The 22,427-nt window shown below is 47.2% G+C and overlaps 1 protein-coding gene across 3 annotated transcripts in view; it reads left to right on the top strand.

The window, feature by feature from the left end:
• Positions 1–22,427, top strand: part of NLGN1 (neuroligin 1) — a 763,952-nt gene that overhangs the window by 724,329 nt on the left and 17,196 nt on the right. For all 3 annotated transcript variants that reach the window (XM_075340613.1, XM_075340615.1, XM_075340614.1), the window contains one exon: positions 8,225–9,014. In XM_075340613.1, coding sequence (XP_075196728.1) covers positions 8,225–9,014 — 790 coding nt within the window. The remainder of the gene's footprint in view (positions 1–8,224; positions 9,015–22,427) is intronic.

Here is a 22,427-nt window from a genome sequence, read left to right as displayed (position 1 = left end):
AATCACAAACACATAAAAATGCATTATAAATGTACACATACAGTTAATAAACATTGCCATAACACTTACCGATGCCCGCGATGCGTCCTGCACTCTGTCTCCTGTCACTATTCTTTCCGATGATCGCTGCGTCCTCCCAATAACCAGCACTGACAGGACCTTCCGTAACGTCGTCAAAATAGCCATGTGACAAGTCACGTGGCTATTATCTCATTGGCTACAGACTGGTCACATAACTTTGACGTCATGTCCTGTCCTAGGTCCTGTCATTACACTCTCCGGTACATGGTGCACATTTGTGTATCGCCGTGTACCGGCGACATGCTCTAGCACACGGTCGACTCCCTGCTCCGTTAGGTGGGGGTGGGGGTTAGCAGCCAGTAGCTGCTTGGATTAACCTTAGCTAGCAATACAAAAAATGCAGCGGGAGCCCATATTTATTTTTTTTAATTATTTATTTAAATAACTAAAAACAAAATGGGCTTCCCTGTATTTTGATTGCTGGACATCACAGTGCTGTAAAAATATATCTTTAAAAAAAATGACATAGCGCGGTATTTTTGATTCTCAGCGCAGATAAAGCAGACAGCTATGGGTTGCCACCCCCATCTGCCTGCCGTTACCTTGGTTGACAATCAAAATACAGGGAAGCCCATTAATTTTTTCTATTTAAAAAATAGTTAAAAAAAAAAAAATGACGTTGGGTCCCCCCCTTTTTGATAGCCAGCTAGGGTAAAGCAGACGGCTGTAGCCTGAAAACCACAGCTGGCAACTTTACCGTGGTTGGGGATCCAATGTGGAGGTCCCCCCAGGCTCTTTTTTTATAATTATTTTATAAATATTAATAATTACACAAAAAAAGTAGGGTCCCCCCCAAATTGGATCACCAGCCAAGGTAAAGCGGACAGCTGTGGTCTGGTATTCTCAGGGTGGGAAGGTCCATAGTTATTTTGCCTTCACAGCCTAAAAATAGCAGGCCGCAGGCACCCCAGACGTGGCACATCCACTAGATGCGCCAATCCTGGCGCTTCACCCCAGCTCATCCCGTGCCCTGGTGCAGTGGCAAACGGGGTAATAAATCGGGTTGATACAAGCTGTAAAGTCAAGCCCAACAGTTTGTGATGTCATGGCGTCTATTAGATACCCAACATCATAAACTGTCAGTACTAACAAAAAAAAATTATTTGAAAAAACAGTCCCCAAAACATTCCCTCTTTCACCAATTTATTGTAAGAAAAAAAATAAAGGGGTCCCACGACGACTCTAGACCGCCTAGAATATGGGGGGGAGACACTCAGTGAACGTATCCCCCATTTTCTAGGAGTGCAGACCCTTCATGTGAGGAGTGTGGGTGCAATGAATCTGCACTCACTCTCCCCGGGTCCACAGCAGCAGAGTCCATGTCGTAATGGTTGCTACCAAAGCTGCAATGCCCTGCTCATGAGGTAAGGGCATGCCTAATCAGGAGAACTATTCTACATTTCCAAATATTGGTATTTGCTGATATTATTGCTATTCCACCTACTATATATTGGGGATAGGATCTTGGAGATGGAATACCCCTTTAAGTCCAGTTATCCAGCTGAATGAATACTTAACAACAGAGCTCGCTATTTAGATGTTTTCCTGTGGCGTATAATGGACTCTCATGTTTGGTAGTCGTTCAGCAGGGAAACTATAAAAGCAAATCCCTCCATTTGGAAATGTAGTATATAGCTCTCCTGATCAATTATGTTCCTTACCTCATGAGCAGGGCATTGCAGTAATAATAATAATTTATTCATTTATATAGCATTATTAATTCCATAGCACTGTATGTCTTTGGAGTGTGGGAGGAAACCGGAGTACCTGGAGGAAACCCACACAAACACGGGGAGAACATACAAACTCCTTGCAGATGGTGTCCTTGATGGGAATTGAACCCAGGACCTCAGCGCTGCAAGACTGCTGTGCTAACCACTGAGCCACCGTGCCGCCCGTTTAGCTTACAGATGCATAACCACCACTCACTGTGTCTGAACACAGGAAGCTGAGCTGACAGCCGCTCTGTGCATGCGGCAGCGTCTTTTGTGAAGGAGAGGGCCGTGGGGGGATCAACGCTGCACAGGTACCGTGGGACACCGGGGAATACCGGTGGGGTTATAGGGGGTGACCTGGCAGGGCCTGGGGAGGAGTTTTCTGTCGCATGTGTCATGGTACATGCGACAGAAATCAGAGGAGTAGGGTGAATGCGGCCGGCGTGCTGCTGTGCGCGCGGCCATCTTGGATTTCTGGGAGGGCATTAGGGGGGGCACTTTGGCGACATCGGGGGACCTGAGGGGACCGGGGAGGAGATTTATCATGTTTGTTCATGCCAGATGGGAGATAAATAATTTTTTACCGACACTGTCATTTACTGTAACGTGATCATCGGTATACGGTGTATACCTGTGATCACGTGAGCGGGGACCGGAAAATCCATCCTGAATCATGATCTCCAGGGTCTCAGCTAGCCCTGAAACTCCGGAGATTTTCTGACGCTGGGGGGCGCTATTCACTTATTTCTGCCTGCTGTTTATAAACAGCAGATCAGAATAAGGCTACATTAACACGACCGATCCATTTTTGTGGTCTGCAAAAAACAGTCCTTTTTTTTCACGGGTGCATCCGTGTGGCATCCGTTTCCGTTCCGTAGACGGTCCGTATGTCATCTGTTTGTCATCCGTGTGCCTTCCATTCTTTTTGTGTACTGCAAAAAACTGAAGGAGGGAAAATACATAAATTTACCCAGGATCCATAGCTTCAACCTACATGAGACGGTCACATGTTCACTCCAGTGCCATTTTCTACTGCTTTTCACAGTGTAGAGCGCTCTGGTGATTTTCTTGTGCTTGTACACTTCATATTAGTCTTTTCTGTCATTATAATGGCAGAAAGACACATAATGTCCCACTCTCTTGCATTTTGTAATTTTGCACCCTTTGGTGCCTTTCATGTGGCACTAAGGGGTGCTTAGCTTTGTATTTAGCCAAAAAAATGAAAAAAAAAATGACGTGGGGTTTCCCCTATTTTTGTAGCCAGCTAGGGCAAAGCAGACGGCTGCAGCCTGCAGACCACAGCTGGCAGCCTCACCTTGGCTGGTAATCCAAAACTGAGGGCACCCCACGCTGTTATTTTAAATTAAATAAATAATTAAAAAAAAAAACACGTAGAGGTCCCCCCAAAATTGGATCACCAGCCAAGGTAAAGCAGACAGCTGGGGTCTGATATTCTCAGACTAGGGAGGTCCATGGTTATTGGACTCTCCCCAGCCTAAAAATAGCAGGCCGCAGCCGCCCCAGAAGTGGCGCATCCATTAGATGCGCCAATCCTGGTGCTTCGCCCCAGCTCATCCCGTGCCCTGGTGCGGTGGCAAACGGGGTAATATATGGGGTTAATACCAGATGTGTAATGTCACCTGGCATTAAGCCCTGGGGTTGGTGAGGTCAGGCGTCTATCAGATACCCGACATCCCAAACCCAGTCAGTAATAAAAAAAAATAGACGACAAACACATTTTTATTTGAAAAAACACTCCCCAATACATTCCCTCTTTAACCAATTTATTAGAAAGAAAAACAAATATAGGTCTGGTGTTATCCAGGGGGTTGCCATGACGATCCACACTGTCCCAGTCAATGAAGAACAGGATGTTCCCCATTGGCTGGGAGAGCAATGCAGTGACTTGAGCTAACATCAATGGGTCAGCCCAGGTCACTGCAGGGGATGACAAGTGCTGCTGTCAGCGAGGTACATTACCTGCGCTGATCTCCTGCATTGCTGACAGCACCTGTCACTGAGTTCAATGACCTTCACAGCCAAGTATCGCGAGAGGCCCGTGACGTCACCGGTAGTCAGTCTCGGGTCGGAAGCGAGAGAAGGTGATGTGACAAGCGGCGGCCATGGAGGACAGTGACAGCGCTGAGGTCGGGACTTCATCACCGCAGGTAAGTCGAGCGGGACCATGTGTGCAGAGTTCCAGGTGGGCGGAGCCTAGCGGGGTAATGTGTGCAGAGTGCCAGGTTTGCAGAGTGCCAGGTGGGCGGAGCCTAGCGGAGTAATGTGTGCAGAGTGCCAGGTGTGCAGAGTGCCAGGTGGGCGGAGCCTAGCGGGACCATGTGTGCAGAGTGCCAGGTGTGCAGAGTGCCAGGTTGGCGGAGCCTAGCGGGGTAATGTGTGCAGAGTGCCAGGTGTGCAGAGTGCCAGGTGGGCGGAGCCTAGCGGGACCATGTGTGCAGAGTGGCAGGTGTGCAGAGTGCCAGGTAGGTGGAGCCTAGCGGGGAAATTTGTGCAGAGTGACAGGTGGGCGGAGCCTAGCGGGACCATGTGTGCAGAGTGCCAGGTGGGCGGAGCCTAGCGGGACCATGTGTGCAGAGTGCCAGGTGGGCGGAGCCTAGCGGGTTAATGTGTGCAGAGTACCAGGTGGGCGGACCCTAGCGGGACCATGTGTGCAGAGTGCCAGGTGGGTGGAGCCTAGCGGGGTAATGTGTGCAGAGTGCCAGGTGGGCGGAGCCTAGCGGGACCATGTGTGCAGAATGTCAGGTGGGCGGAGCCTAGCGGGACCATGTGTGCAGAGTGCCAGGTGGGCGGAGCCTAGCGGGACCATGTATGCAGAGTACCAGGTGGGCGGAGCCTAGCAGGACCATGTGTGCAGAGTGCCAGGTAGGCGGAGCCTAGCGGGACCATGTGTGCAGAGTGACAGGTGGGCGGAGCCTAGCGGGATCATGTGTGCAGAGTGCCAGGTGGGCGGAGCCTAGCGGGGTAATGTGTGCAGAGTGCCAGGTGGGCGGAGCCTAGTGGGACCATGTGTACAGAGTGACAGGTGGGCGGAGCCTAGCGGGACCATATGCGCAGAGTGCCAGGTAGGCGGAGCCTAGCGGGACTATGTGTGCAGAGTGACAGGTGGGCGGAGCCTAGCGGGACCATGTGTGCAGAGTGCCAGGTGGGCGTAGCCTAGCTGGGTAATGTGTGCAGAGTGCCAGGTGGGCGGAGCCTAGCGGGACCATGTGTGCAGAGTGTCAGGTGGGCGGAGCCTAGCGGGACCATGTGTGCTGTGTGCTAGGTGGGCGGAGCCATGTGTGCTGGCGGCGGAGTGCGAACTGGGTGGAGCCTAGTGGGATCATGTGGCGCTGTGGACGTTAGTGTCGTGGACTGCATGGCTGGGGACAGGTGAGTGTGACTGTGAGTGTGTGTGTGTGCATGTGTGTATGTATGTGTACATGCCGCTTGCAGGAGGGGGCGGAGCGAGCTGAGCGGGGAAGTGTCGGCTTCCTGCTCATGTAACTAGGATAAATATCGGGTTACTAACCAAAGCGCTTTGCTTGGATAACCGATGTTTATCTTGGTTACCAGCTTCTGGCAGGCTGCCAGCGATGGCTCCTGCACACTGTAGCTGTAAAAAGCCCTTCTTTTTGCTGCTGAAACCATTCTCGAACGTAATTAGAACTATCGAACTTTAGCAAAAAGCTCGAGTTCTAGTTCGATCTAGAACAGCCCCCAAAATCACTCGAACCGCGAACTGGAGAACCGCGAACCGCGCTCAACTCTACTTATGACCCATTTTGCCAAAGGAAAGGAAGTTACCTAATAATTAAGCGCACCTTATATAGGGTGTTGATGGCATTACACCACACCCCTCTTCATTACAGAGATGCACATCACCTGATTTACTTAATTGGTAGTTGGCTCTTAAGCCTATACAGCTTGGAGTAGGACAACATGCATAAAAAGTATCATGTGATCAAAATACTTATTTGCCTAATAATTCTGCACACGGTGTATTTCAAGTAAATATGACCTCCAATATGGTGCTACTTTCCTTCTGTGCCTTGCATTGTGTCTTAAAAGTAGTTTTAGAAATATACGAAAAGACTGACCTGCACATCCAATAGGTGTGAACAGGTACTAGATGAAAACACCTTATAACTATGACACGTATACAGTTGGACACTGAAATGCTAACAATTAATAAGGGAACTCTGGTATTGTATTACTTCTGTAGGAATATTTCAAAAAAGAGATATTTAGCTAATGTATTGGTCAATGCATGTGAACCCGATAACCAACGACAAGGTAATCTCTATATACCGGGAACCTAACTTGAAATGCCACTATCTCGGTAAAAAACCTTCATGTCTGGGCACAATTTTACTGTCTGGGTTAAAACCACCATGTCTGGGCAGCTAGACTCCTGCTATAAAAGGGAGTGAACACAGCCTGGTTATAGGGCAGAGTGCTCAATTAAAAAGAGATACACTACAAATATACAAAAAGACTGACCCGCAAATCCAATAGGTGTGGACAGGTGCTAGCTGAAAACACATTTTAACTATGAAACGTATACAGCTTTATTCTGAGCTTTGTAACATTTGACCTGGTCAGGAAGGTGAAAACAGTCTGAGTGGTGAGGGGGTTAAAACATGACATAGCAAAACCACCAAACCACAGCTGAAAAAACATTATAGGAATACATGTTAAAAACTCATTAAAAACACAACTAAAAATGTAAGCAACCGATTTTAAGCAATTGTTGCATAAATGCTGCAGAAAATATGCAACATAAAAACATACCAAATACTCTTTGCGGTAACAAAGCTACATTCCCACAATGAGTTTTTAGTGATATTGCAGAATTTCTGCAGCATTTCTGTACTTATTACATACATTTTTTCTAGTGTTTATTTACATGGTTTTTATTGCATTTTTGACCCAGCAGTTTTTGTTTCTTTTTGCTATGTCATGTTTTTCAAAAAGCTGCATTGTTTTATATACTTCCTGCTATTTGGTTTTGACAAAACTTCATGTTCTTATCATATGTGTTTTTAGTACGTTGTGACCTGGAAACACACTACAAATGCACTTGCAGTTTTTAGCTGCAGTTTTACTGTACTTAAAGCAAGGTAATAGAGAAAATGTGCAAACAAACGTCAGCCTACCAGCAAGAAACCTTTATATGTTGCAGATATGAAACATGGAATGCAGGTCAGTTTATACTGAGAACAAAAGAAGCACAGTTGGGCATGAGACTTCTATAAATTCCATGCTGTAACTGTAAGGCCCTGTGCGCACTAGAAAATGGAATTTTCTGAAGAAAATTCTGCAGGCGCTGAAAGATTTCCGCACCCGCGGAAAAAAAACGCAAAAAAAACACTGCACCGAAATCCACATGCGTTTTGTTGCGGATTTGGTGCGTTTTTTCCGCAGATTGTTCGTTGCAGAATTTCACAATTACATTAGTGAATTACCGCAGCTACCTGTGGAAAAGAAGTGACATGCAATTCTTTTTGCTGTGGGAATCCCGCAGCAAACCCTGTAGCTGTCAAAATCAGCCTAGTGCGCACAGCATTTTTTTTCCCATAGGTTTTGCCGGTGAATCACTGCAGAAAGGTTATGAACATTTTCTGCTGCGAAACATGCAGCAAATCCGCGGGAAATCTGCGGCAAAATCCGCCTAATGCGCACAGAGCCTAAGACTGTAAGATGCTGCTTATTGAAAGCAGCGAAAATATGCAGCCTCAAAAACATAAAAAACTCTCCATGGACATTCAGCCTAAAGCCAAATAATTTGGTAGGGCTGGACAAGGACAAGTGCAGGAATTTCCCTTATAGGACCACATTATTCGCGAGTCTCGCGACCCTTTTAGGACAACATACATTTTTGAGCACAGTCAGTAGAATTGTTACATGGAAATAAAGTGACTTCAAACTTTGTATGCTATCTCTTTTAATTGAGATACAAAAATACTACTACCGTAATACTTATATGAAAGTGATAAACTATTTTTAAATAGTTTTCTTATCACATATGCAGATATGTGATACACAGTACATTAGGGAATTTTTTTTTCATACTATGTTTTTTTTACTCTAACATACAGAAAACAATATTTAGTTTTGCATGAGAGTGTTATAGATGTATTTACATGTAATAGTTTTGTTTTAAATTCTATTTATTTGTATTGATTGTTTTCACATTGCATGTTAGTCTGTACATAAATATATATGTATATGTATATATATATATATATATATATATATATATATATATATATATATATATATATATATATGTGTGTGTTTGTGTGTCTATACATCACTATAGCATGTAAGATCCCTGTTTGCTGTCTGACATGGCATGAATCAACTGTAGGTGTGTTGCAAATATTTTTTTATTGTATTATTAATTATTTCATTTGTTTTGGACACAGGTCTCTTTCAAAGGGCGATTGCACAAAGTGGAACTGCCTTGTCTAGTTGGGCAGTTAGTTTCCAGCCTGCCAAATATGCCCGGATTTTAGCAACTAAAGTTGGATGCAACATGACTGACACCGTAGAACTTGTAGAATGTCTACAGAAAAAGCCTTACAGAGAACTTGTGGACCAAGACATACAGCCAGCAAGGTATCACATAGCCTTTGGACCAGTGATAGATGGTGATGTAATACCTGATGATCCTCAGATCCTAATGGAACAAGGCGAATTTTTAAATTATGATATCATGTTGGGTGTAAATCAAGGAGAAGGACTTAAATTCGTAGAAAGTATTGTAGACCATGAGGATGGCATCTCTGCAAGTGACTTCGACTTTGCAGTTTCCAATTTTGTTGATAACTTATATGGATATACTGAAGGAAAAGATATAATGAGGGAAACAATCAAATTTATGTATACTGATTGGGCAGATCGACACAATCCTGAAACAAGAAGGAAAACGTTGCTGGCATTATTCACTGACCATCAGTGGGTTGCACCAGCAGTTGCAACTGCAGACTTGCACTCAACCTTTGGTTCTCCTACATATTTTTATGCCTTTTACCATCATTGCCAATCAGATCAAGTGCCTGCTTGGGCAGACGCATCCCATGGGGATGAGGTTCCTTATGTATTTGGAATTCCCATGATTGGACCTACAGAACTATTCCCATGCAATTTCTCCAAAAATGATGTTATGTTAAGTGCGGTAGTAATGACATATTGGACAAACTTTGCTAAAACTGGGTAAGTAAAATTTCTTTTTTAAATGTATATATCAGTAATATATATGCAAAAGTGAGATAGAATGAATGTATATCTATTTATCTGTCTGTTATTGAATATGTGCATACAAGTATACTTCTAATGTTTTTGGACCATTTGGTTATCTTCTTTGAGGACTTGTGTGAAAAATGGATGTTTACATATAATATCCAATATTTTGTCAAGACTGAACTTTTTGGAACATTTATTTATTCCATACCATAAAAGTAAGGTTACTGACATAACTTTCTTTACAAAAATCTTTAGTTTTATGCAAATTAGTTAATACAAAAATGAATATACCACACATCAATAACTACAATATCTAGTATTTTGTATGACCTACATTTTTTGGAGCTAGCACCTAGTCTTCTAGGCATGGAATCAACAAGTTGGCAACATACTCGGGCTGCTCGGCGGGGACCGAGTAATCTCGCGATACTCGTGCTGTACTCGTGGTCTTCATTTCTGCATGTTGGCGCTCTTTTGAGAGCCAGCCCTCATGCAGGGATTGGCTGGCAGACCACTGCAATGCCACAGCCCTGTTAGTTGTGGAATTGCAGTGATTGGCCGGCCTGCACAGCGTGACCGAGCCTTTATACCGGCCGGCGCGCTGTGCTCTGCTCACAGCTATCCAGACAGTCAGTGCAGGGAGAGTGTCGCTGATTCAGGGAAAGCTTTGCGGCCCTTTATAGTTAGTTCCGGAGCAGGGCTGCAAACAGTGTGACCAGAAGTCCTTCTCAGGACTATTCTAGTTGTATACAGGCAGGCAGGGTATAGCCAGGTCGGAGTACAGTAGCAGAGTCCTTCTCAGGACTATTGTTGCTATATACAGGCAGGGTATAGCCAGGTCGGAATACAGGCTAGTGACCAGAAGAGTCCTTGTCAGGACTATTGTAGCAGTATACAGGCAGGCAGGCAGGCAGGGTATATAGCCATTCCTAGTGGTGACCGTATACCAGCCTTCATCATATCTGGGGCTGGTGTACACAGTCTAAAACAGTCCAGATAGTGTCAGACTTCTCAGTAATTGTCGCTCCTAAAAACCAGTTAGGTTCTTATTGCGTCCGTGCTTGCATTTAAAAACAGCACGTGTGTGGCAGTCGGTGGCAGCGTACAGGTGCACGTTTTGTACAAACTATTATATAACGCACAAGTCTAGTGTATAATACACGTCAGTCAGCAGTGTCTGATAGTGTCAGACTTCTCAGTAATTGTCGCTCCTAAAAACCAGTTAGGTTCTTATTGCGTCCGTGCTTGCATTTAAAAACAGCACGTGTGTGGCAGTCGGTGGCAGCGTACAGGTGCACGTTTTGCACAAACTATTATATAACGCACAAGTCTAGTGTATAATACACGTCAGTCAGCAGTGTCTGATAGTGTCAGACTTCTCAGTAATTGTCGCTCCTAAAAACCTGTTAGGTTCTTATTGCGTCCGTGCTTGCATTTAAAAACAGCACGTGTGTGGCAGTCGGTGGCAGCGTACAGGTGCACGTTTTGCACAAACTATTATATAACGCACAAGTCTAGTGTATAATACACGTCAGTCAGCAGTGTCTGATAGTGTCAGACTTCTCAGTAATTGTCGCTCCTAAAAACCAGTTAGGTTCTTATTGCGTCCGTGCTTGCATTTAAAAACAGCACGTGTGTGTCTGTCGGTGGCAGCGTACAGGTGCACGTTTTGCACAAACTATTATATAACGCACAAGTCTAGTGTATAATACACGTCAGTCAGCAGTGTCTGATAGTGTCAGACTTCTCAGTAATTGTCACTCCTAAAAACCAGTTAGGTTCTTATTGCGTCCGTGCTTGCATTTAAAAACAGCACGTGTGTGGCAGTCGGTGGCAGCGTACAGGTGCACGTTTTGCACAAACTATTATATAACGCACAAGTCTAGTGTATAATACACGTCAGTCAGCAGTGTCTGATAGTATCAGACTTCTCAGTAATTGTCGCTCCTAAAAACCAGTTAGGTTCTTATTGCGTCCGTGCTTGCATTTAAAAACAGCACGTGTGTGTCTGTCGGTGGCAGCGTACAGGTGCACGTTTTGCACAAACTATTATATAACGCACAAGTCTAGTGTATAATACACGTCAGTCAGCAGTGTCTGATAGTGTCAGACTTCTCAGTAATTGTCGCTCCTAAAAACCAGTTAGGTTCTTATTGCGTCCGTGCTTGCATTTAAAAACAGCACGTGTGTGGCAGTCGGTGGCAGCGTACAGGTGCACGTTTTGCACAAACTATTATATAACGCACAAGTCTAGTGTATAATACACGTCAGTCAGCAGTGTCTGATAGTGTCAGACTTCTCAGTAATTGTCGCTCCTAAAAACCTGTTAGGTTCTTATTGCGTCCGTGCTTGCATTTAAAAACAGCACGTGTGTGGCAGTCGGTGGCAGCGTCAGGCTCCATATTGTCCCTGGATAGAGACGTGCATGATGGCCTGTAAACATGAAGTGCCCATTGTAAGGAAGTGGGTCTATTGTAGTATAGCCCGTAAGGCAGGGCAGCTAAAAATTTGGAGGCTCCACATTGTCCCTGGATAGAGATGTGCATGAGGGCCTCAAAACATTGTTCCCATTGCAAAGGAGCGGGTCTCCTGTCGTTGTAATGCCCATTCAGAAAGAATGGGCGAAAAAATTTACCACTGGGGGTATACCTGAAACAACGGCTTAACTATTGTAACGGTCACCATGATGGCGCATGAGGAGAAGGAGGAGCAGTCCAGCGATTAGCCAAAGTCCAGAAGTGTGTTAACATGGGTGAGTGGAGGTACATGGCAAATTCCCGTTACAAACTTTAAATTACGCTGTCATTTGCTGGTGGTGTGTGGTGAAGTCTGGCCAAATCCAACCCTTGTTCATCTTGATCAGAGTCAGCCTGTCAGCATTTACAGTTGACAGGCGGGTGCGTTTATCTGTAATGATTCCACCTGCGGCACTAAAAACACGCTCTGACAAAACGCTAGCGGCAGGGCAGGCCAGGACTTCCAAGGCGTAGAGAGCCAATTCATGCCACGTGTCCAGCTTGGATACACATTAATTGTAAGGCACAGAGGAATGTCGGAGTACAGTTGTTTGATCTGCAAGGTACTCCTTGAGCATCTGGCCAAACTTAGGATTTCTTGTGGCACTACCCCTCACCTCAGGGGCTGTGGTATGTGAGGGGCTGAGAAAACTGTCCCACATCTTAAAGACTGTTCCCCTACCTCTGGCGGATTGGACTTGTGCCCCTCTCGGCTGTACGCCTTGGTTGTCCACTGATTCCTGACCTATGCCGCTAGCGTTTTGTGAGGGGAATGCTTTGCCTACTTCCGTGACTATGGCCTTCTGGAACTGCTGCATTTTGCCTGACCTCTCCGCCTCGGGAATAAGAGACATAAAGTTCTCCTTTTAGCGTGGGTCTAACAGTGTTACCAACCAGTAATGATTGTCGGCCAAGATGTTCTTAACGCGAGGGTCACGAGACAGGCAGCTTACCATAAAGTCAGCCATGTGTGCCAGACTCTTAACAGCCATCACTTCAGTATCCTGACCAACACGATGACTGAACATGCTGTCCTCCTCCTCCTCCTCCTCATCATCTACCCTGTCCTCTGGCCAGCCACGCTGAACCGAGGATATGACTGCATGTCATATCCTCAATTTGGCCAGAGAGTTGCTCCATGTCTTCATCCTCCTCCTTGTCATAGTCCTCCACTGCACGTTGTGATGAGACGAGGCTGGGCTGTGTGTTATCACCCACACCCACTACTGTTTCTTGCTCAAACTCATCGCGCTCCGCCTGCAATGCATCATGGTTGTTTTTTGAGCAGAGACCATTTTAGAAGGCAGAGAAGCGGTATGGTGACGCTAATAATGTCGTCATCGCCGCTCACCATCTTGGTGGAGTCCTCAAAGTTTTGGCGGATGGTGCATAGGTCGGACATCCATCTCCATTCCTCAGGTGTTATGTGTGGAGTTTGACCCATTTCCCGACGGCTTAGGTGATGCAGGTACTCAACAACTGCCCTCTTCTGCTCACATATCCTGACCAACTTGTGCAGAGTTGAATTCCAACGCGTGGGGACATCACACACCAGTCTGTGTGCCGGAAGATGCAAACGGCGTCTTAAGCCGGCAAGGCCGGCTGAAGCAGTAGGTGACTTTCGAAAATGTGCAGACAGGCGGCGAACTTTTACCAGCAGATCAGACAGCTCTGAGTATGACTTTAGAAACCGCTGAACCACGAGGTTGAGCACATGGGCCACGCATGGAACATGTGTCAGCTGGCCTCGCCTCAAAGCCGCCACCAGGTTCCGGCCATTGTCACACACGACCTTTCCTGGCTTTAGGTTCAGAGTTGTGAGCCAGTGATCTGCCTGCTGTTTCAGAGCTGTCCACACCTCTTCTGCATTGTGGGGTTTGTCACCTATGCAGATTAGCTTCAGCACTGCCTGTTGCCGCTTCGCCGAGGCAGTGCTGCAGTGCTTCTGTGTCGCCCTGGACAAGCCAGGGGCCACAGAGCACAACACTTAAACACCCCACACTCCCTGCAGGCATATCTTAGTCAAAACACAAAATCCTTGTTGCCTTCCCCAGTGGCTGTTGTCCACACCAGGGTGTGGAGCCAGGCGGTTGGTCTCCACCCACCGAGGAGGAGGGAAAACACAGGCAGTGAGAGTTAAGCTAAGGAAGTGGAAGGAGGAAAGTAGTAGAGAGGAGAAAAGTGACAGCAAAGAGCCTGAAGTTGGTCCGGGTGTGTGGCCCGGACAGGACAGCAAGGTTGGCAGGATGTGGTGACCGTCTGCAGTGGAGGCCGATTGGAGTCTGCCGTAAGGACCGTGGACGGGTGGTGACCCGGCCGTACCGGACCGGTATACAAAGAGAAGCCAGCACCATTGGCAGAGGACTTTCGGATCCCGGCAAGGCTTGGTGTCGCCGTGAATTTGCCAAATCCGTTAGTGAAGGGGACCTCAGGGTTTCCAAACAGCCAAGTCCAGATAGAAGGCAACCGTCCAACCGTGAAGGGGAGACACCGCCACCGCCAATGGCAACCGTCTCCCAGGGCCAGCGCCTGTGGGCAAAAGGGGCTCCTCCGGCCCATATCCAGGTCGGGGAGCGGGTTACCGTTGGGAAACCATCACTACCAACACTTAACTTAGGTGCAGGGAGAGACAGTCATCACTAACCTGCAGGGAGGAACAACCGCAGCCGTCCGAGGGACCCGTCCATCCAGCCACTTGTTTTACCGTGAACTGTGTCATCATCATTGGGCTGAGTGAGTACCTCCGTGCCGTGCGGCACAGCGCTGCCCCTGCGACCCTGCACCTCATCAGGCCCCGCAACCCGCCTGTCATCCATCTCTACCCCATCACCAGGCCCCGGGACAACCAACCCCCCTACCCACGGAGGGGAGAAATAACAACAAAGCTGCTCCCTGTCACAGGCTCCCGGGATCCCCGTCCAGAGCAGCGGTGGTGTCCACACAATCACCACAACCGTGGGTGGCGTCACGGACAATATCCCCAAAACCCAAACCACCCCTTTTCACTCACGGGCGAGTAGCGCCACTCGAGTCCCCGGGATCCGGCCATCGCTCGAGCCAACGAGCAGCAGCAGCCGTAGAGCAGCGTCAGCCGGACCCGAGCAGTGGGAGAGCGCACCGTCCCCTCCTCCGCCCGCGACACTTCCAGCTTGGGACTGGTGTGGAGGGTAAAGTGGATCAGGATGCGCAGGAGGAGGAGGAGGCTGAGGAGCATGACATTCCGGAGCTGTAGAGTGTGTGTGAAACCCTGACTGAGGTAGGGCCTGCAAAACTTGGTGTGTGAAGGACGTGTTCCGTCCCTCGCTCAGACTGGGTCCCAGCTTGCACAATATTAACCCAGTGTGACGTCAACGAGATGTAGCGGCCTTGCCCACATGCACTTGTCCACGTGTCTGTGGTTAGATGGACTTTGGCTGAAACAGCGTTGTTCAGGGCACGTGTGATGTTTTGTGACACGTGGTTATGCAATGCGGGGACGGCACACCGGGAGAAATAGTGGCGGCTGTGGACCGAGTAACGTGGGACAGCTGCCACCATCAGGTCGCGGAATGCTTCTGTCTCAACCAGCCTAAAAGGCAACATTTCCAGCGCAAGCAGTCGCGAAAAGTTAGCATTTAGAAGTGTGGCATGTGGGGCGTTGGCAGTGTATTTGCACCTGCGTTCAAAGGTTTGCTGAATGGATAACTGAACGCTGCGCTGGGACAAGGACGTGCTTGATGATGGTGTTATTTCTGCGTGGGTAACTGCAGGTGCATGGCCGGAGGAGGCTTGTTCGCAGGCAGCATGGACAGGGGATTGGCTCGCATGCACAACCAGCGAAGACGTAGCAGTGACATCAGCAAGCACTGCTCCTCGACTCTGTTGTACTTCCCACAAAGTCGGGTGCTTGGCTGACATGTGCCTGATCATGCTGGTGGTGGTCAGGCTGCTAGTTTTGGTACCCCTGCTGATGCTGGCATGGCAGGTGTTGCAAATGGCCTTTTTATAATCATCTGGAGCCAACTTAAAAAACTGCCAGTGTCAGAGTTCCGGGTTTTCCAGTTTTCTTTTGAAAGAGCTTGCCCTTTGTTAACATGGAGTTTTCTGTTCTGTTGCCCTACTTCCTGTCCATCTGTTTAAAAGCCGCCCCTAAAGCTTAGTCCAGTGCCTGAGTATACTGCTTCCTGTGTGCTCCTGCCCTGCTGCTTTTGGTTCCTGATTGTTATTCGGATCCTCTTGGAAAACAACCGACACCGACTCTGGACTTCATCTGGTATCATCTAGCTGTGCCCGGACTCCGTTTGCCGTCTTTGGTCGGCACTTCTGCCCGGTTCCTTCCGTTTAATACCACTCTGGACTCACATCACGTACGGACATTTTTGGACTTACCTATTGCCCTTTTGTGTCCCGGCTGCTGCGCATTTAGGGCTTCTGGGGTGATTGACAGACAGTCCCTGTATAGGGGTTCGCTCTTGGTGGTCTCCCTGTGGGAGTCCGGTGCGCGGTCCCGGGAATTCCCTTTCGCTCCGTCCCTGGAAGGTATTTCCTGTATTTATGTTCTACTGTGTTTTTGTTCCGTTTATGTACATATTTGCTGGTTGCATATTATAAACGTCTTGCACCAAGAACTCGTCTCTGGTTGTCATTGCCCTAACGCAATCGAAATCCTCAATACATACAATAGTATTACAGCCAGACTCGGGAAGACCTAACATTTGTACAGGCACCTTGTGTCGTGTTGTTCCAGGGAACAGTTGCCTGACGTCTGCCTGGGGCCACCACTCTGCTTCTTACTGCCTGTTGGGATGCTACGCCTCCCTCCCCCTGTGCACTGCTGTCCTCGCTCTGCATATCCTCCTGCCAGGTTGGGTCAGTTACTGGATCATCCACCACGTCGTCTTCCTCTTCCGCACCCTGCTCCTCCTCCTGACTTCCTGACAATTGTGTCTCATCATCGTCCACCCCTTGTTGAGACACGTTGCCAACTTCGTGAGAACGTGGCTGCTCAAATATTTGGGCATCTGTACATACAATCTCGTCATGGCCCACTTCAACAGGAGCTGGCGAGAGGCCAGAATTTGTGAATGGAAACATGAACGAACAGCTCTTCCGAGTGTCCAAGTGTGGGATCAGTAATGTCCGTGGACGTGTACTCGGCCTGGTGGTAGGAAGGAGGATCAGGTTCTGAAATGTGCGGTGCAGTATCACGGCTACTGACACTTGACCGTGTGGAAGACAGAGTGTTTGTGGTGGTGCCAATCTGACTGGAAGCATTATCCGCTATCCAACTAACAACCTGTTGACACTGGTCTTGGTTCAAGAGCGGTGTACTGCTGCGGTCCCCAAAAATTTGGGACAGGACGTGCGAGCGACTAGATGTGGCCCTTTGTTGTGGCGAAATTAGAGCTTGCACACAACCTCGGTCTCTGCCTGCACCACCATAACGTCCACTTCCTTGTTCGTTGACAACGCCCTTGCGCATTTTGCAATGCTGTGCTGATGTGTATTCACTAGACTTGTGCGTTATATCCAAGTTTTTGCAAAACTCACACAAATGCAGCGGAAAGCTGCTACCAACAGGCACACACGTGCGGTTTTTAAATGCAAGCACGGAGGCACTAAGAACCTAACAGGTCTCTATCCAGGGACAACGTGGAGCCTCCCAATTTTTGGCTGCCCTGCCTAAGGGCTATACTATAATACACCCACTTCCTGACAATGGGCACTTCAGGTTTACAGGCCCTCATGCACGTCTCTATCCAGGGACAACGTGGAGCCTCCCAATTTTTGGCTGCCCTGCCTAAGGGCTATACTACAATAGACCCACTTCCTTACAATGGGCACTTCAGGTTTACAGGCCCTCATGCACGTCTCTATCCAGGGACAACGTGGAGCCTCCCAATTTTTGGCTGCCCTGCCTAAGGGCTATACTACAATAGACCCACTTCCTTACAATGGGCACTTCAGGTTTACAGGCCCTCATGCACGTCTCTATCCAGGGACAACGTGGAGCCTCCCAATTTTTGGCTGCCCTGCCTAAGGGCTATACTATAATACACCCACTTCCTGACAATGGGCACTTCAGGTTTACAGGCCCTCATGCACGTCTCTATCCAGGGACAACGTGGAGCCTCCCAATTTTTGGCTGCCCTGCCTAAGGGCTATACTACAATAGACCCACTTCCTTACAATGGGCACTTCAGGTTTACAGGCCCTCATGCACGTCTCTATCCAGGGACAACGTGGAGCCTCCCAATTTTTGGCTGCCCTGCCTAAGGGCTATACTACAATAGACCCACTTCCTTACAATGGGCACTTCAGGTTTACAGGCCCTCATGCACGTCTCTATCCAGGGACAACGTGGAGCCTCCCAATTTTTGGCTGCCCTGCCTAAGGGCTATACTACAATAGACCCACTTCCTTACAATGGGCACTTCAGGTTTACAGGCCATCATGCACGTCTCTATCCAGGGACAATGTGGAGCCTCCCAATTTTTGGCTGCCCTGCCTAAGGGCTATACTACAATAGACCCACTTCCTTACAATGGGCACTTCAGGTTTACAGGCCCTCATGCACGTCTCTATCCAGGGACAACGTGGAGCCTCCCAATTTTTGGCTGCCCTGCCTAAGGGCTATACTACAATAGACCCACTTCCTTACAATGGGCACTTCAGGTTTACAGGCCCTCATGCACGTCTCTATCCAGGGACAACGTGGAGCCTCCCAATTTTTGGCTGCCCTGCCTAAGGGCTATACTATAATACACCCACTTCCTGACAATGGGCACTTCAGGTTTACAGGCCCTCATGCACGTCTCTATCCAGGGACAACGTGGAGCCTCCCAATTTTTGGCTGCCCTGCCTAAGGGCTATACTACAATAGACCCACTTCCTTACAATGGGCACTTCAGGTTTACAGGCCCTCATGCACGTCTCTATCCAGGGACAACGTGGAGCCTCCCAATTTTTGGCTGCCCTGCCTAAGGGCTATACTACAATAGACCCACTTCCTTACATTGGGCACTTCAGGTTTACAGGCCCTCATGCACGTCTCTATCCAGGGACAACGTGGAGCCTCCAAATTTTTGGCTGCCCTGCCTAAGGGCTATACTACAATAGACCCACTTCCTTACAATGGGCACTTCAGGTTTACAGGCCCTCATGCACGTCTCTATCCAGGGACAACGTGGAGCCTCCAAATTTTTGGCTGCCCTGCCTAAGGGCTATACTACAATAGACCCACTTCCTTACAATGGGCACTTCAGGTTTACAGGCCCTCATGCACGTCTCTATCCAGGGACAACGTGGAGCCTCCCAATTTTTGGCTGCCCTGCCTAAGGGCTATACTACAATAGACCCACTTCCTTACAATGGGCACTTCAGGTTTACAGGCCCTCATGCACGTCTCTATCCAGAAACAACGTGGAGCCTCCCAATTTTTGGCTGCCCTGCCTAAGGGCTATACTACAATAGACCCACTTCCTTACAATGGGCACTTCAGGTTTACAGGCCCTCATGCACGTCTCTATCCAGGGACAACGTGGAGCCTCCAAATTTTTGGCTGCCCTGCCTAAGGGCTATACTACAATAGACCCACTTCCTTACAATGGGCACTTCAGGTTTACAGGCCCTCATGCACGTCTCTATCCAGGGACAACGTGGAGCCTCCCAATTTTTGGCTGCCCTGCCTAAGGGCTATACTACAATAGACCCACTTCCTTACAATGGGCACTTCAGGTTTACAGGCCCTCATGCACGTCTCTATCCAGGGACAACGTGGAGCCTCCCAATTTTTGGCTGCCCTGCCTAAGGGCTATACTACAATACACCCACTTCCTTACAATGGGCACTTCAGGTTTACAGGCCCTCATGCACGTCTCTATCCAGGGACAACGTGGAGCCTCCCAATTTTTGGCTGCCCTGCCTAAGGGCTATACTATAATACACCCACTTCCTGACAATGGGCACTTCAGGTTTACAGGCCCTCATGCACGTCTCTATCCAGGGACAACGTGGAGCCTCCCAATTTTTGGCTGCCATGCCTAAGGGCTATACTACAATAGACCCACTTCCTTACAATGGGCACTTCAGGTTTACAGGCCCTCATGCACGTCTCTATCCAGGGACAACGTGGAGCCTCCCAATTTTTGGCTGCCCTGCCTAAGGGCTATACTACAATAGACCCACTTCCTTACAATGGGCACTTCAGGTTTACAGGCCCTCATGCACGTCTCTATCCAGGGACAATGTGGAGCCTCCAAATTTTTGGCTGCCCTGCCTAAGGGCTATACTACAATAGACCCACTTCCTTACAATGGGCACTTCAGGTTTACAGGCCCTCATGCACGTCTCTATCCAGGGACAACGTGGAGCCTCCAAATTTTTGGCTGCCCTGCCTAAGGGCTATACTACAATAGACCCACTTCCTTACAATGGGCACTTCAGGTTTACAGGCCCTCCTGCACGTCTGTATGCAGGGGCATTGGTGAAACTCACAATTTTGGACTGCCCTGGAAAAGGAAAATACTACAAAGACTCACTTCCTCAAAATGGGCACATTAGACTCAAGAGGCCTTCATGTACGTCTCTTCTCAGGGACATCGGAGTGCCACACAATGTTTTCACGTAAAATCTTTCATGTATTAATCTCAAAAAGTAACATACACCAGCTCTATCTCACTATTGGGTATGTGCCCTTAACATTTCCGCCATGAAAAATCATTTTGGGGTCATTTTGGAAGGTTTTCTGGTGAGTCCGTAAAAATGGCGTAAAACGCGGACAAAATTGTTCACAGCTGTGACTTTTCAGTGATAAATGCTTCAAGGGGTCTTCCCCATGCTGTTGCCATGTCATTTGAGCACTCTTCTGAGACTTTTGTGACATTTTTAGGGTTTCTCCATGCTGCCGGGGGGTCATTTCACAAAAATACTTGGGTCTCCCATAGGATAACATTGGGCTCGTTGCTCGGGCCCAGTACACGAGTATCTTGGGAGGCTCGGCCCGAGCTTTGAGCACCCGAGCTTTTTAGTACTCGCTCATCACTAACTGCAACATCTGTTTCCATTCTTTAAGAATGACCTCTTATAGGAGCTGGCTGCTGGATGGAGAGTGATGCTCAGTTTGTCTCTGCAGTATTCCCCATAGGTGTTTCAGTTTGGTTCAGATTAGGAGACTTATTTGGGCACTGAATCATTTTTACCTTGTCCTTTATCAGAAATGTGTGTCCTTAGATATGTTTTATGGATCATTGCCATGTTGGAAAAGTACATATCTACCAAGGGCACAGAAAGATGGTAGTATCTCCTTTTTCAATATAGAGCATATGTGAATTCATGATACCAACAATGAAATATAGCTCCCTGACACCAGCAGCACTCATGCAGAGCCACATAAGGACAGTGCCACCACCATGTTTCACTGTAGTCACCATGGATTTTTGTTTTTACTCCTCACCTTTGATATGTCACACAATTTTGAAACCATCAGTTCCAAGAACATTTATTTTCATCTCATCACTTCAGTGTACAGAATCCCAGTACTCTTTTTATTATTGAGCATCGGCCATGGCAAATTGTAAGAAGGTTTTTTGTGCATGAACTTAAGGAAAAGTTTCCTTCATGAACAACACTGCTGTATGCTATTACTTTGCAGCATACACTTAATTATTCACGGGAAGCATTCACCCAGTTTTACGTTTGACTTCTTTAGCTAACTGCAGTGAGCTTGCATGTAAATTTTCTTTAAGGCTATGTGCAAACTTTGCGTTTTTTCATGCGTTTCCGCAGCTTTTTGAACTGCAGTGTTTTAATGCCAAAATGCTTGCGTTTATATTTTCAAGCAAAGTCTATGGGAAATTGGGATTTTTTTGTGCGCACAATGCTGTTTAAAACGCAGCATTTCAGTTGCTGAAAATTTGGCAAAAACTCAGTGTTTAAAGAAGCAGCATGTCAATTGTTTTTGCCATTTTGGCAATGTTTTGCTAACATTAGAGTCAATGAGAACTTTCAAAACGCAACCTCAATGAAAATCACAGCATTTTACATGGTTTTTGATAAAGAAAACATGCTTTTTTGCCACAATAAATGCATGCGTGTTTGACTTTATAATATGGGAATAATATGTCCCTTTACACACACACACACACACACACACACACACACTCACACACACACTCACACACACACACACACTCACACACACACACACACACTCACACACACACTCACACACACACACTCACACACAGAGTCCGACAATTAAATTAATGAAAATCCATAAATTAACCTTATTTTATGCATAAATATTAAAATATAGTTATAATTTTAATTAAATTAGTTATTTTGGATGCACTCAAACCACGCTCCCTATTTATAGCGTTTTTGTGGTCAAAACCACATTTGACAAAGACAATTTCTGCCAGGGGACGCATTTAGAACTGCAACTACCTCGATGCAAAGTGCGCACATAGCCTTACTCTTCTCATCAACAAAAGCTCCCCTTTAGGTATTAGCCATCACCATGCATGTTTAAAAAAAATGTTTTCTTTCTCAGGTATTATGATATGCCCCTACCGTGTGGTGCATTATGGGCAGCGTGAAATTAATTGTGTTTTCTTTGCTACGTAATGCTCTTTTATAGTTAGCTTTCTGCTGGACTCCTGTTTAATGAATAATTAATCTTACCTGTGGTTGTACTTGTTTTAGCTAGAATTTTGCAGTTTAAACATTAGCTTTACTTCTAAGTATTGATGGGTAAACCTGGACTGTAAAATTCTGGATCCGTACTGGATTATTAGTATCCATGCACTGACCCCAATCATTCAGCCACCCGGATAATAAAAAAGGGGAAAAAAAAGAAAATAGGGAATAAAGCAGGAGCATTACACTT

The sequence above is a fragment of the Anomaloglossus baeobatrachus genome, chromosome 3 (assembly GCF_048569485.1).
Source record: "Anomaloglossus baeobatrachus isolate aAnoBae1 chromosome 3, aAnoBae1.hap1, whole genome shotgun sequence".
NCBI classification, from domain to species: Eukaryota; Metazoa; Chordata; class Amphibia; order Anura; family Aromobatidae; genus Anomaloglossus; species Anomaloglossus baeobatrachus.
Note: the sequence above shows the minus strand (reverse complement) of the source record. Positions and strands in the feature narration are given on the sequence as shown.